The 16259-nt window shown below is 40.2% G+C and overlaps 1 protein-coding gene and 1 non-coding gene across 2 annotated transcripts in view; one reads left to right on the forward strand and one right to left on the reverse strand.

Annotated features, from left to right (window-relative positions):
• Positions 1-16259, forward strand: part of COL9A1 (collagen type IX alpha 1 chain) — a 77344-nt gene that overhangs the window by 4649 nt on the left and 56436 nt on the right. The window contains exons 5-6 of the mRNA XM_009640071.2: positions 6471-6867; positions 16165-16242. Of these exons, the coding sequence (XP_009638366.1) occupies positions 6471-6867; positions 16165-16242 (475 nt within the window). The remainder of the gene's footprint in view (positions 1-6470; positions 6868-16164; positions 16243-16259) is intronic.
• Positions 12003-12074, reverse strand: TRNAE-CUC. Its single transcript has one exon. It is a non-coding gene; the product is annotated as a tRNA-Glu (tRNA).

Genomic DNA, 16259 nt, shown 5'->3' on the forward strand with positions numbered 1-16259 from the left:
AGGGTGCAGTCCTCCGGTTCGTGCCTCCATCGCTGTGGGCTCCTGCTTCGCCAAGAGATGGGGGGAGGCAAAACTCGAGTGAGGTCGGTAACAGCACACGGCGCTGATTTCCCGAGCCGGGCGGCTGACATAGGCATGACGGCACAAGTGCTACAGGAGCACTGGGGAGGGACCCTCAATAAAGACATCAGGCAACAGCAGGCTCCATGCCTACTCTGCTGCAGAGATCTCCTCTCACACCTTCATTAATGGGCAGCCATGTTAGTACCAATACCCTGATGGCCACAGAGAGTGTCTTCTCTTGCCTTATGAAATAGGAAGGGGTCACCCTAAGTAGGCCCATTCCCTGGCCTAAGGCATTCAAGCCTTTTGAGGAAGGGATGGGGAGGTGTGCACATGCGTAGAAACGGCAAGCAAGCCAATTACAGCATCAGCACAGAGTGCTTGCCTGGCTGTCACTGTTCAGTCAGTATTTATCAGGAATAGGAAAACAATTTTTTAGACTGGCAGATGATCATTCTACTAATGCAGACAAGCCCACATTACAGTGGCTATGGCATGGGAATGAGAACTCAGTTAGATGGGCATGGCTCAGAGTATTTATTCAGTCTTTGCTGTAGCAATAGTTTATGCCTTGAAAAGCTTACATAGCCTCCTTAAAATGCTACTAAATTGCAGCTTGGTCTTTTTGCTGCTTAGCACACTTGCCAAGGCCCAGAAGTATATCCCAGAACGAACAGAAATGATTGCACACAGGTCTAAACTTAAGCTTCTCCCATCATCCACATAAATTCCCATTGGCCATTGCTTCTTCTAGTGTAAAATCTTCTGAAGAAGCAACATGGTGTTCTTCATGTGGTAAGAACCTGTGAAACTGCCATGACTCATGACTCATACCCACTGACACAGCAAACCTGACATTTTTCGATTTGATCTATGTACCTGTGGTAGGAGTCCACCAGTTAGTAAGTACAAAATTAATACTGGTAATTTGGATCATAGCTGTGTTGGTTTTTAATTGAAAGCTTTAAAAAATATATTAGCACAAAGGAATATGTTCATGATATGTGTTTATGAAGGGGAAATGGGCGAGCTATAATTATGCACTGGATGAAATCTTAATCCTTTGACTTCACAAATGCAGCTGTCACATCACAAGGCCCCTGTGTCCACATGGATAAATTAATGCCAGGGAACATTCCAAGGCGTTCACATTTAATCATCTATACTGTTAAAATATTACACAAGACCTCGGCGTGGTTTGGGTCCAGACTAATTAGCACTCTTTAAGCAATTCCTGGGCACAGCTTGGCAGCTAGCACAGGCCATGGACCATTCCCAATAAGCAGCTTGCATGTAGTCATTGTATTTTGGAAGTATGCAGGTTTAAACTTTTTCATGCCAGCTGAACTTAATATCAGAGAACAGTCCTGAGTCTACTGAATTTGGTAGCATGAAGGTAACCTTCTAGAAATGTTACCTCCTTGCCTGCATTCTCACCTCAGCAGAAAGCAGAGCAATGTAAGAAATGCAAGCTGCTTTTTGAACAGTGTTTATAATTTGGGGTACTGGGGGCCACTTTAGCAGATGATGTGACAAACACAGTATGATAAGAAATTACAAAATGAAAATTGGAAGTGTATAAAGCTTTATCAGTAAACTTGGAACATCCAGAGAATTTCATAGGCTGATTTCCTGATTTTTCCTTTGGAAATAATGCTTCTCTGTGAAGTAATTCTCCTCAAATGCTTATGACTGAGGGCCTGGCATTTCTACATCCAGTCACCAAAGTTCTTCAGGGGCTTTTCCTTTTGCATTATGAGTAAGATATCTTACATTGTATTGCTTCATCGACATTGACACTGTAAGGTCTGGTTTAACCCAGCAGGCAGCTGAACACCACACAGCTGCTTGCACCACCCCCTCTGCCCCTGCAGTGGGATTGGGGAGAGAATTGGAAAGAAAAAAAAAGTAAAATCTGTGGATTAAGATAAAGACAGTTTAATAAAACAGTAGAGGGAATAATAATAACAATAATAATGTACAGAATATAGAAAACAAGTCATGCTCAATGCAATTGTTCACCACCCGCTGACCGATGCCCAGTCCATCCCAAGCAGCAATCGCTCTCCCCAGCCAACTTCCCCTGAGCATGACATCATATGGTCTGGGATAGCCCTTTGGCCAGTTGGGGTCAGCTGTGCTGGCTGTGCCCCCTCCCAGCTTCTTGCGCACCCGGCAGAGCAGGTGGAGCTGAAAAGCCCTTGACTGGTGTAAGCACTGCTCAGCAACAACTAAACCAGCAGTGTGTTATCAACATTCTTCTAGTACTAAATCCAAACCACAGCACTATGCCAGCTACTAGGAAGAAAATTAACTCTATCCCAGCTGAAACCAGGACAAATAGAAAATACAAAATGCAGCTAAGAAGCTAATCAGCTCATAAGATAAATAATTAGCTCAGAACTGGGTGTTTCTGAAGAATAGAGACCAGCTGAGGGTAATGAGTCCTAGAAAATAACTCCTGGCTAATGACTTAGGACAGTTGCTTTTAAAAATGCTTAGCTAGATTTTATTGTTATTGCTTATTTGGTGGCTGCCAGATAGTGCCTGCCAGGTCAGCTGTGATTCTAGAAGGCTTCAGAAGGTGCAGACGCAAGTGTCTCCAGCTTGAGCAGAGGAACCCCCACCCCTGGGTATGTGATACTGCATTATCACGAGGTTGGCCAGAGGAATTTCTACAGCCAGCTCTAGTGGATTGTTGCTAACACTTCTAACATTGTCATTTAGCAAGGAGTAAGTTATCTCAGTGGCCAATGGAGCTCACCTAAGAAATTAACTCTCAAAGAAACAGGTTTAATAAAATAAGCAGTTATTTTATAGTATTCAAATCAGTACATAGTTAACCTTTCAAAATACTTGCTGCTCGTGATGGATCCCAAAGTCATTCAGGGCTTCCACAGCTCAGCCAGATGACTTATCTTGGTTATATTGATGCCTTGGTAGGACTTAGCCTTGAAATCTTAAAGAAATCTTCCTGCTAAGCACTCAAGCTTCAGGATTAATAGGACTCTTGGGTATTCATGAAAAAGATTAAAAGAAAACCTGTAGTGTTTCAGAAGTTGCCTTGGACGAATTACAAATGTTTCACACCCCACCCCCCAACTGTATTAAAATATTGTGCAAGGACTCAAATATCTGATAAAATACCTGATCTTGCACTCATTTCACACGTAAAGCAGTTAGTAATAGCCTGAGTACACAATGAGAGCAGGACTGGACTGCTGTCTTATAAACTTTAGATAAAAAAATGAATTAAAAAAATTACCTGATGGCTTATATCCCTGGCAATTTGAAGGGGGCAGGAAATGGATCAGGACTGAATTTGGCCTGTGTGCTTGAAATAATTTTGCTTATTAATTCTTCCTTTGCTCTGTATTTGCTTGATTCTAAATTTAAAATTGCTTGATTTCTTTCCATCAATTAGTGGAATTGGAAATATGTATGCTGAAAATAACTATATAAACACTTAAATTGTTTACATAAGTTATGAACTGCTTAAGAAGATTACAGAATCCAGCACTCTGCAGTGAGATGGAGGAATAACTTGTCTACAATTGTTTATTTAAGTACCATATTAAATTTGTCCTAGTTTCCAAATATCTAGCATTTTAAACTGCCAACTATCAGTAGGGTTCTTGCCTGGGTAAAAATCACAGGCTTTGGGAAAAACTGTGTGCTGAAATACACTGATACCACTAAAGCCAATGGAATTGCTTTTCGTTACTGTTGGAGTAACGGAGATGAGAATCTGTCTCTGCTTTACTTGTAGAATTACAGGTATAAATCTTACACAGTAGCAGTCCCCTGCAGAGTACCTTTCTGGCGATGGGTCATGCTCTGCTTCGCTATGTTGAGTCATGTTACTGATGCTGAGTCTTTAAAGGCAGCAGTTCTTCTCACTGGTTATTAAAAGTCTTTTGAAATGTAAATATTTATCCATGTTTATGCACTGAATTTTTATCTTTACTGTTCTATATGCATTTCTTATAACTTAGTTTTCTCTTACCGATGTCAGAAGCTCTTACACAATTTCTCTTCTTTGTATATCACTTGAAAAAGTTAACATATTTCTTTTCTATTTTAATTTCTGAAAAAGAAGGAGGGCCTATATGATGGCTTGTAAAGGACTATAGCTAAGAATGCAAAGGTGAAAAGAATTCTTTTGCCAATCTGCTATAAACAATCTTCTAATCCAAAAGTGTAACTGTGTTCACTTACTAGGTTTTTTGTTTGGTTAGTTCGTTGGGGTTTTTTTTTTCCAGTATAGTTATGCCAGCTGTGGTGGGGTGAAGAATGTGTGTGATATTTTAACCAGTATTGCCATGACAGCAAAACTTATCAGTGCAGAAAAAGAATGAAAACCTCTCCCCAGAGGATCTGGGATTAGCAATGCCTGCTTTAGCTGAAGAGCTCAGTGTATCAGATCCCCTAGAGTCACTGAACTTGACAGAGAGAAAGTGGAATGTCACACAGAGGTTGGTTAAAAAATTACTTACCTTCAAGAGGGTAAAACCAGCTCTTGTGCAAGAACAAACAGCGTGATTCAGCAAATGAAGAGATAAATGATTTAGATGAGCTGAAGTTTTAGCAGCAGTTGACATTGAAATACTTGTTTAAGAGGTATTATGGAGGAAGACGGACACAGAGGGCCATAAAAGATGAGCTGAACTGGATCAGGAGCTTAGCAAGAGACTGATGTCTGTCTGGATAGGGAGAGGTGGTATGTTCCTGGAGCAGGAAAGAATATATAAATATATTCTGTAAGCTATCAGCCTAATAAAAGCATAGGGGACAGGAGTATACACTGGGAAGGGCTCAGAAGAGGAGGAAAGGTACAATGTCCATGCACTGACATTTGCATTTAAGATGGCAAGATACAAACTGAAACAGAAGAGTAAGAGAACACAAGTTAGATAAAATCCTGTCAGACAAAGCCAGCTAGGACAGGCGACTGCATCTTCAGTCAACAGAGACACGAGTCACAGCAAATGACAGGCAGCTTAGAGATAACGGCAAGGAAGCCCCTCTCCCACCTTTGTACATCTCCACACTTTGTGCAATGAGATCATCTTCCAGCTGAACATTCCCCTCCCTCATACGCCAGCTGCCAGGTGTATGTAAAGGCTCGTGGGGAGAGAGGAGAAATGTCAGCAGTTTGGGTAGTTTATTAATAAGGTGAAGCTGCTGCTGCTGCCAGGCTTGCCCTGGTCCTTGCTGAAATCCTGCTGAGGCTGTGCCGTCGCCTGCTGGAATATGATTGCACTACAGCTTTGGACACTTTAACACCAAACTACAAACTGTGGAGACTTCATCTGGAAGTAGTCTCTTACTAAATCAGCGTACAGAATCAGAACTAATTTATTCCATTTTTTTGGTTCCCCCCCCCCCCCCCCCCCCCCCCCCACACTCTCTGCAGCTGAGATAGGATTGATCTGCCACTCAGAAAAAATCTTTGTTGAAAATGCTGACTTGCCTGAGAAGTTATTCTAATGAAAGCTGGTGACAAAATAGCTCTGCATGTCTCTATACAATTTTATTCAAATGCAAATTATTCTTAAATGTGCATAGATGGCAAATAATGTATCGATGTCAACTGGATTATGACACTACAATTTTATGATCCGTAGAATATGAAAAGGCATATTGCTTAAATAGTCTACTGGATTCACTGGCACATTTGAGATTAAAAAAAAAAATTACATTACTGTTTTGCACAGTGACACAGCAAGTAGTACTTGTTTGTGTTTCCAAATCTCACAGGTTTTAGGAGTTGCAGAAGAATGAAATATTTTATATGTGGCAAATCTGTTCCCTGCTACTTGTAGTCTTGCAGTTGAATGTCGCAGAACATAATACATTCTTAGTGTGGCTTCTTACTAAGCACGTACTTGTCAATGAATGATTTGTTGAATGATTTCTGCTGAAGTGGTAGCTAATACATTAACAAAATGGTTATTGTCAGGCTGAACGAGGAAACGCATCTGCAAAAGACATTCTCGTGTCTTCAAAACCAAATCAGATCTTCACCAACTGTCTACCTGGTCAATTATAAAGTCACACGATGTTGACTGATTTTTGTAAGTCTAAAAGTAGGCAATAGCATAATTGTAGGATATACTTTCTAAATGTGAAGTTCGAGTCTGTTGTAGCTTCATCCATTACACTTAGAAAGGGTTATGGTAAATATTGCACAATGTTGGAAGAACCCACATTTCTGAACCTGTTCCTTTTGCCATTAGCAACACTAATGACTCAAAAGGGACGTTCTGTTTTGGGACTCTGCATGCAGCTGAGCACTGGTTGAAATATGGTTCCAATGCATAACTGTTTCTCATTACTCTGTGGTGATATGCGGAGCTTTTCAGAACAAATACACAACAAATGTACTGTATTTTGATCCTACACAGTGCCATATATTCCAACGGATTGCCCGATGAATATTCCTTTTTAACTACTTTTCGGATGACTGGGGCCACACTTCAGAAATACTGGACTATTTGGCAGATTCAGGATTCTTCGGGAAAAGAACAAGTTGGAGTGAACCTTAATGGCCAAATGAAAAGCGTTGAGTTTTCTTATAAAGGAGTGGATGGAAGTCTTCAAACTGCATCATTTTTGCATTTGCCTTTCTTGTTTGACTCCCAGTGGCACAAACTTATGATAAGTGTGGAAGCAAACAGTGTCACACTTTTTATTGACTGTATTAAAATAGAATCCTTAAACATAAAACCAAAAGGGAAAATCAGCACTGATGGCTTTGCTGTGCTTGGAAAACTTAAAAATAATCCTGAAATTTCAGTTCCGGTAAGTTCCAAAAACTTTTATTACTACAAACAGTATTTTATAGGATCTTTACACTTAACATTCTTTTGTGGAATGCATCTTCAAATGTTTTCTGGAAGTAGAAATGGTGGACAATAACAACGCCTTGGCAGGTAAGTATAAGCTTTGCTTTTTAAATTTTGCATATATATATACTGTGTAAGGTAAGAGATGAGCCACATTATGTCTGAATTTCAATAGTGAAATTTCTCAGAAACCCATGCTTCTGACACTGGGTTCTGCTCTGTCTGGATGTACGAGTTGGGTATTCCTCTGCTTATCTCATCTATGGTGCTTGATCTAGAAGGAAGTCTCAGGACATGGATTTGTGGGCTGCGCCTCACACCAAGGAGAGCAAAACATTCATTGAGCAAGAGCTGGGGCCCCTCTCTCATATGCATGCACTGACCATCAGCCAGAGATAATTAAATGCCCCTCTGGCAGAATAAATATTTTAAATCATTAATACAAAGAGAATATCTCCTGTAAGGGAGATTGACAGAGGTCCTTTTTGATCAACTCTGATGTTCACAGAGGAAATAAGAGACCCACGCTTAAATCTCAGTGCTAAATCAGAGATCATCATGAGTACCTCAGGAGACTGGTCTAATCATTGTGCTGTCTGGTATGATCATGTTAACAAGTTGCTTTTTCTCTTTAATTAGCTTGAGTTTTTTTAAAAAGGCTGACCTGGAGTAGACAGTGAACTCTTAAAGAAGGTTCTTGTTTATGAATTCTGTGAGGGATAAAGTGTAGCATCAGACACAAGATCCAATCCAAGTGAAGGGCTCAGCACAGCTGAGACATAAAGCCCACTCATCTCCACAGTACCTTCTCCTGGCTAGCTCAGGACATCCCACCCCCATATCCTGACTGCTGTGAATCCCTCTGTTAGATATTTAACTTCCCCTGTGCGTGCTAGTAGGCACCTAAACTCATGGTGCAGTGCTCCTTTATCCTGTGTAGCCAGAGGAGGCAGTGAAATGCTTATTCTATACCCTGTTAGTGGATTTAATGCTGAAAATAACCTCTTCATGATACTACAAGGAGAGTTGTTCTGATGCAGAAAACTTTGGGGGTGACATATGATAAATATTGAATGCTTTTGTGCCCTTCAACAAAGAAAGCTGAATATGAAAAGCCTCAGGGATTTCATTATTTGATTATCTGATTTAGTTTCGGAGATAAGCAATTAATATAAAATGCATACAAAGTGACATACCTGTAATTTCTGACACAAAAAAAATTGTAGCTGTCACATATACATTTTGCCTTTCAGACATCCATGAACGAAATTTCTCAGCTAGTGTTTTTTCAGCTAATGAGTTATACTGCACTTTATGCTGACTAACAACAATTTTGTCCCACGGTGGCACTAAATGACATTTAAGACTTTGGGAAGGCTATTTCTGAATTTGCTTTGTAAATTAAAAGGAAATAGTTTCAAAACACAGTTGAAAAGCATTGCAGAAAACTTTGCTAAATTCCATATATTATCCTGTTTGTTTTCCAATGATCCTCTTTTAAGTTTGTTAGGAACATATGAATGTTAGGATACCCATATGTATACATATATATAAGGTACTCATTTCAAAATGAGTTGAATAGCGAAAGAGAATCAGATACTTAATATGTTGTAACCATTTTCCACACTCCTCCACTGAAGTTTTGCATCAACTTTGAAATAAAAAGTGAGATACAAACTTTTAACTACATTTCATGTTGTTTGCAAAAAAATGCGGCCACAGAACCAGCATTGTATAAACTTGAAAGGGGAATCCTTGCATCAGAAGAAGCAGCTCATGCTTCGTCACCTCTGTATGTATAGGTTACTATATCACGCTGTACAGAAATCAGTTTTACTTGTAAAATGATGACAGAAAGCTGCTTCAGATGTCTGAAAGTATGTTGTTATAGATACGGATTAGAAAATATCAATAGCTGAAAAGTTATATTGGTTCTGTTGAAAACTAAAGTTAGCCTTTGAAAATGTCATTCAAAAGTAATCAGCTGGAGCTGATAATGTAATGATTAGCTATGTACATATCTCAGCTTTGCCAACTGGTCTGAGGGATACTGGTGGATGAAAGGATGGATGGGATGATGAAAACATTACATAGTCTATGCATGTTACGAGAATGAAAAAAATTCTACCCCAATATTGTATTCCTCTTTGGAAAGATATTTAGATTAAATGTGCAGAGAGCTATAGGCGTTAATGTAATAGTATTACAACACTTCGTATACAGTTCTACAGTAAGCCATGCCCTCGGGTTAGACATGGAGTCATTCCTTTAAAAGCGAGGAGGGTTCCGTTGCCTGCTGAAGTAATGACTAGAAATGGCAGCCTACAAATGAGGAGAGAGTCATGGTATAAAGGTCACTTTGGCAAGAACTTGGCCTTCTCCCCCTTCTCTGTGGGTGCTCTGGCTGACCTTTGGCTAGGATTAAAGAAGTCAGGAAAAGCAGCAGAGGAAATCTGGAATTTTTTCTCCCTTCCTCTCCAGCCTGTGTTTTGCAGAGGCTTGCTCTTTTCAGCAAGGTATACAAATGAGGAGCACGGATTGCTCCAGGCTCTTCAGGCATCTGGTAGGGGAAGAGTGTCTAGCATGAAGTTCTGCCTCACCCATGTTTAAGCAGGTACATCATTAGGCACTAGTGTGAAGCTTTGTTAAGTATAGAACACCCTTTTTCAAGGATGAAAGGACAAAATGGAATTGTCATTTTTACAACCCACCACTTATCATGCAAAATATTTGTTTACACCTTTCGAATGTTTCTGGGAAGATTCAGTCATATTTAGTATATCTTATGAAAAAAAATCAAATCTTTGCATAAGGTAGGCCTTAAAACAGGAATACAATGCACATTTTTTGACAAAAAGAATAATGAAGCACTGGAGCAAATTACTGGGGAAGGAAGAAGCTAAGCATCACATTACATTTCTAAACCAAGCGTGGATGTCTAAAAATACACTTTAATTCAGATGGAACTGTGGCTTATACATAGGACTCACTAGATTGAATTGGATGGTTTGTGCTATGAAGCCAAAACTGACAATGGTATCAGTCCAACCTGGTATTATAAAAATGTAGATTTAGGAAGACCATATTATCTGAAATTATCATGAAGAAATTACACAATCTGATGGAGTAGTAATTTTAAAATGGCTGTTTATATTGCAGAAGTTTCTGGTTTAGCCTGTGCATTTAGTTTAACTTTAAATTGAGTAAACAAATCTACGTTTGGGGATATTCTAGGCTTACCTTTTAACTTGCTTGACTATACTCAGTTTAAGTATCTCACCAGTCTTGGTTATTTAATATGTCCCAGGCACAATTTCTAATTTATTTCCAGGTATTGTTAAAGTACTTTACTTCCAGTGGTATAATTTTTAAAGGACATAAATTACGTGTTTCCTGTTCTTCTTTTTTGCAGTATTCTGTGAGTGCTCTATTTATCTTGCAGAATAGGTCAACTTCTTATAGGTGCACTGTAATACATGTCATTTTAAAAGAGATTCTTTATTGCTTGTTGTTACTATGATTGCCCAGGAGAGAAATAGATAGAGTTCCATTAGAAACTATGGCTTCCTTTTGAGCCTTTACAAAGATTTATTCCAGGATTTCTGGAATGTTTTATGGAGGAAAAATTTTTATACAGGTTTACAGCTGCATTTTATCTTTTTTTTAGATAAAAAAAAATAGTTCTTTCTATCTGAAAGTAATTCAAATAAACTTTAAGAAATACGAGACATATCATCATTTCAAAATTGAAAAGGAACTTACTTACTTTCTAAATCATGTGTTCATTATAGAAAGGCAAGGGCATTAATTTCTTATTGCTCAAAGTTTAACTGCTGTGAGATGATATAAATTGCCTTAGTTTAGAATCATAGAATCATAGAATTGTTTAGGTTGGAAAAGACCTTCAAGATCATCAAGTCCAACCGTTAACCTAACCCTGCCATCCCACCACTAAACCATGTCCCCAAGCACCTCATCTGCCCATCTTTTAAATATCTCCATGGATGGGGATTCAACCACTTCCCTGGGCAGCCCATTCCAATGCTTGACAACCCTTTCAGTGAAGAAATTTTTCCTAATGCCCAATCTAAACCTCCCCTGGTGCAACTTAAGGCCATTTTCTCCTGTCCTATCACTTCTTACTTGGGAGAAGAGGCCAACCCCCACCTCACTACAACCTCCTTTCAGACAGTTGTAGAGAGCGATAAGGTCTCCTCTCAGCCTCCTTTTCTCCAGACTAAACAACCTCTGTTCCCTCAGCCACTCCTCATAAGACTTGTGTTCCAGACCCCTCACCAGCTTGGTTGACCTTCTCTGGACATGTTCCAGCAACTCAACATCTCTCCCATAGTGAGGGCCCAAAACTGAACACAGTGTTTAAGGTGCAGCCTCACCAATGCCAAGTACAGGGGCACAATCACTTCCCTACTTCTGCTGGCCACACTATTTCTGATACAAGCCAGGATGTTATTGGCCTTCTGGGCCACCTAGGCACACTGCTGGCTCATATTCAGCTGCCTGTCAACCAACACCCCCAGGTCCTTTTCTGCCATGAAGCTTTCCAGACCCCCATTGATCCAGCATGTCCAGGTCTCTCTGCAGAGCCTTCCTCCCCTCAAGCGGATCAACATTCCCACCCAGTTTGGTGTCATCTGCAAATTTAATGAGGGCGCATTCAATCCCCTCATCCAGATCACTGATAAAGATGTTGAACAGAACTGGCCCCAGTAGTGAGCTTTTAACCAGCCACCAACTGGATTTAACTCGATTGACCACAACTCCCTGGGCTCGGCCATCCAGCCAGTTTTTTACCCAGTCAAGAGTATACCTGTCTAAGCCATGAGCTGCCAGCTTCTCTAGGAGGATGCTGTGGGAGACAGCGTCAAAGGCCTTGCTGAAGTCCAGGTAGAGAACATCTACAGCCTTTCCCTCATCCACGAGGTGGGTCCACCTGGTCATAGAAGGAAATCAGGTTGGTCAGGCAGGACCCTGCCTTTTATGAACCAGCTGAGCCTGACCCCCTGATTGTCCTGCACATGCCGGGTGAGCGCACTTGGGATGAACTGCTGCATAATTATCCCAAAATTCAGTTTCCCTGACCGGGAATCGAACCCGGGCCGCGGCGGTGAGAGCGCCGAATCCTAACCACTAGACCACCAGGGATCTGTTTTTGTGATTTTGGAGCCATTACCCTGATTTTCTCATAATAGACACTAAATACTTTGCTGGAAGTGATCCTTGGTCATTATTTAATGGACATTTAATGCTCTTAACTAGTTCAGGGCAGCTGCATGACTTGTATGTAATGTCTAAGAGGAAGCTGCTTATCAATATTTGCTGAACAGGTATTAATTTACACCATAGAACAGATTGTGTGTGTGAATTGTAAAAGTCACATCTCAGGTTTTTTTTGCCCTGTGAAATCTCACATTCAGAAGGCTGAACCTTTGCTATGGAAGGTCAAATAACACGGAATTTGCTGTACTGTTCTAAGACTTCAAAAAAAGATGCAAGGAAAGTGATGCTCTAAAACCCCATTACAGAGATATAGGAAAACGGATAAAACATGTTTAAATAGCTCCAGAATGAGATATATTTAAATATGTGTAGCTTATTCTTGGTCACTTAACAAATGTACAAAGAGTTGATAGAAGACTTCCCTTAGAACAAACACAGATATCATTGATGAAAAATTGTAGAAAACCTGCACCTGAAAATTGCTTAGCTGAGTTGTACTTCCCCTGAAGGGATGTCTTCCCTGAATCATCCCCGAGGCAGCGATAGCCCAGCGGGGCACAGGGAGCCAGTTCTCCCAGAGGGGACCTGCAAATGTGCTCTGAGTGTCACAGTTTTCCCTAAAGCCTACGGTACGGCTAAATGCTTCCCTGTGAGTGATGCTATACCAAAAATACTACCCCTAGATATTTAGGTCTCATTTATGTCTTACTTAACCACTAACAGGACAACTGAATTGCGTAGCTGATACCGAGATGTGCAAAGCTGTGAGCACTTGCAGGCATTTCCATAGAGTTTAAGAGGACAAAACAGTGAATAGACAGATATAACTAATCCAATTATATTTGTGCTGACTAAGACATTAAGATGAAATGGAAATCCTGTAGGAATCTTGGAAAATGGATGTCAGAAATTTTGACCTACAGGTCTTAAACACACACAGGTCTTAAAGGATTACATTTTAATAAGTTTGCTTCATGATTACCCCTGATTTATCTGAGGTTCATTTCTGACAACTTTGTCCCTGTACTTTATCCCTAATAGCAATTTGTATTGATGTCAATAGAACACCTACATCATCTACATCTTCAAAATAGTGGCATCCTTTAAACGAGCTTAATATAATCAACAAGACCATTGTGCAATACTGGCAAGGGAAAAGGTACCTTGACAGCAAGGGTGGGAGATATTTGTCTTTCTCTCACCTCTCCTAAATCAATGGGAGGCCAGTCACACCTTTTACTACCTTGCCAACAAGAGTTTTATTTTTCAATTTAAAAAAGTCAAACAGGTTTCATCTCAATTTTTGTTTTATATAGCCTTGAAACAGTAACAAAAGCTCTAAGCAAAAAGTTCACAGAGCAACCACAATTTATTTAAAAAAAAATGCTGCCTGACTAAGCAACTGTGAACTAAGAAATGTGAAATTAAAGCTGCATGTTTAAAATATTTCAAGTCCTTTTACATTCATTTTATGCTACAGTGTTTTGTAAATAATGCTAGGTAATTTTTCAGCATAGGATGCCTGCCTCATTTATTCAGACTTTTTTTGGTGTGTCTTAAACTCATGAGAGTACCAGGCCTTACTTAATGCTCACCAGTCAAATCTCATCTTGAACAAAACAAAGTGATTTGCTTTCTCTTTGGCCGTTCAAGAGTGTTGGAAGAAAACATATGAGACACTAAAAGGATTTCCTGACTCACTGAGTCAAGTTCCCACTGCAGCAAGTAATCGCATCTTATAATCTCATTAATAAATCTATCTCTATTTTAATATTGATTATGTTCAAAGTTGAAAAATTGGGTTCAAACTTTAAAAATATATGTGCATTTGCTAATAGTATTCTCTTAAGATGCAGATATTGGCACTTGGACAGTCATGCATCAGAGTCCCAGTAATTAGCATTTGATCATCTCAAATCTATCTCACCTTAGTACAGAAGCCAAAAACCAGACACACACATGCACAAACACACAAAAAAAAACCCCAAAAGAGGCAATGATTACCTATATTAAAAAACTAGACCGTGCTGATGCAGATGTTGGCTGCTGATGGTAAGGCATAAAAGTAATTTTTTAAGTGTTTACAGATTTTGTACCGTGTTATAAGTTGAAAGCACAGCTTTGGAGCCAGTTACGGACCTCTTTTCCTCTGCAAGTGAGTTCAGAGGTAAATAATGTCGAGACTCGGGACACAGAAACTAGCTGTATGGTATGACATAAAATACCACATAGGTATCATTTGATCCCATTTTTATGCCTTTTTATAAATCCTCATCTCCAGATTCCAGATACCATCTTATTTTTATTACTGTGTTGCTGCCTTGTAGTATTAGATTATAGTATACATTCAGTTCTTTTATAGTATACGTATACATAGTATACAATACTATGATGTTCAGTTGTCTATTACTAAGGGCTAGGAAAGTTTTCAAAATGAGAATTGGATAAAGGAGGTAGAGAATTGACTCACAGATAGTGGTGTCAGATAACAGGTAAAAGAAACGAGGGTGCTGCCTCTTTTGTGCTCTAGCCTCAGCACTCTGGAAACTGTGATGACTGGAAAATAAACAGAACAGTAGAGATGTGATAGCGAGGATTTCAGGAGTGGCAGCACTGAGGTGGTGAGGGTGAAAGCAAAAAAAAATAAGCAACTTGTGGATACGTGGGTGTCTCGCAGTGATCTTAAAGGACTTCAGACTCAAAGCATTTATCAAAGCATTTATTAGCTCTAGCAGCCAGTATGCAACTAAAGTCAATGGTGGCGGAAGAGGAAAGCATCTTGGAATGACAGTCTGCCTTCGGCATCAGTTACGAGTTGGGATTGAAGAGAGCAATGAGATATCCCAGAGGGAGCACAGAAGGCAGCCAATAAGCACCAATACAGTATGTTGTGGGAGGGATGGTGGGAAGCTACTTTAGCTCAATAGAAAAAGAAGAAAGACTCAGAGAAGCAAAGAAATAAGAAGTGAAAGCTCCCAGACACTCACTTTTATTTTCAGCTTCTCAGAAAAACCAAATCAGAGCCTTTTCCATACCAGGGCTCTGTGTTGTAACGATGAAAAACCCCCAAAACTTTCTTTCCCCCCAACTCCTCAGCCATCCATAATGAAAAGAAAGGAATAGGGGCCTCTGGATTTTATCATGATAAATCTCTGGATCAGCCGCTCATTAGTGGTTCATAAACCAAGTTGATACTATGTGTGATGGGAAGGGAAAACAACCCAAGATTTTAAAACCTAGATACAATAAGTATGCACAATTCGTTTCTGGTACTTAAAATTCCCTGTGTTGCATTATGTATCAACGGATACACCTCTGAAGCTGTATGTTTGAGCTAATAGCTCAAACAGTAAAATTAACTTTCAGCAGAGGGTATGTTTTTTAATCTCTATAGCACATCAAGTGAGTCTCGGTTGCAGTTTCTGAGAAGAGGTTTGCCTTAGCCTTGAGTCATTTTCCAGTGCCAAATACAAATGTTCAAAGAAGATGTGAAATTTCACAGATGTGTATTGCCCAGCTGCAGACTGTTGCCAGTGTGTGTATAATCCTGCTTTCTGAACTTCTTGCACTTAGACCATGTTTCTGCCCTCAGACCTACCATGGCCATCTATCCACCCAGAGAAAATCTTTTTTGTGTGCCTAATAAAACCACCACAGAGCATGAGGAAAAAACACTGGTGCTTATACAGAACATGTGAAAAAAAAAAAGACAGACACATGACAAATCTCACCTTCTCTTTAAATCCCTCGGCAGGTTTATGCCCTCTCTTTAAAAGAGCTTCAGAGCTAGGGGTGAGGGAGCTCAGTGTGATCTGCTCTGGACTGAGCTCCAGAGGCCGGCTCAGACCCTTCCCGTGGGCAGCGAGCTGCGGCACCTCGATACACCCACCTCCATTACCATTGAATACCTACCTTTTAAAACATGCCGTTTGTTGACCAGTGTTCCACCCATTACACCCTTGGCCAGTGTGACCCCCTGGCCCGAATTAACGTGACCTTTTATCTCCTTTGCCAGTTCGAAATCCAGTGGATGGTGATTCACTGCGACCCCCTGCGACCCCAGCGCGAAGGCTGCGGCGAGCTGCCGGCCCGGGTGAGCGCCTTGCCTGG

This window comes from Egretta garzetta, unplaced genomic scaffold, assembly GCF_000687185.1.
Source record: "Egretta garzetta isolate BGI_Z169 unplaced genomic scaffold, ASM68718v1 scaffold55, whole genome shotgun sequence".
Lineage (NCBI taxonomy): Eukaryota > Metazoa > Chordata > Aves > Pelecaniformes > Ardeidae > Egretta > Egretta garzetta.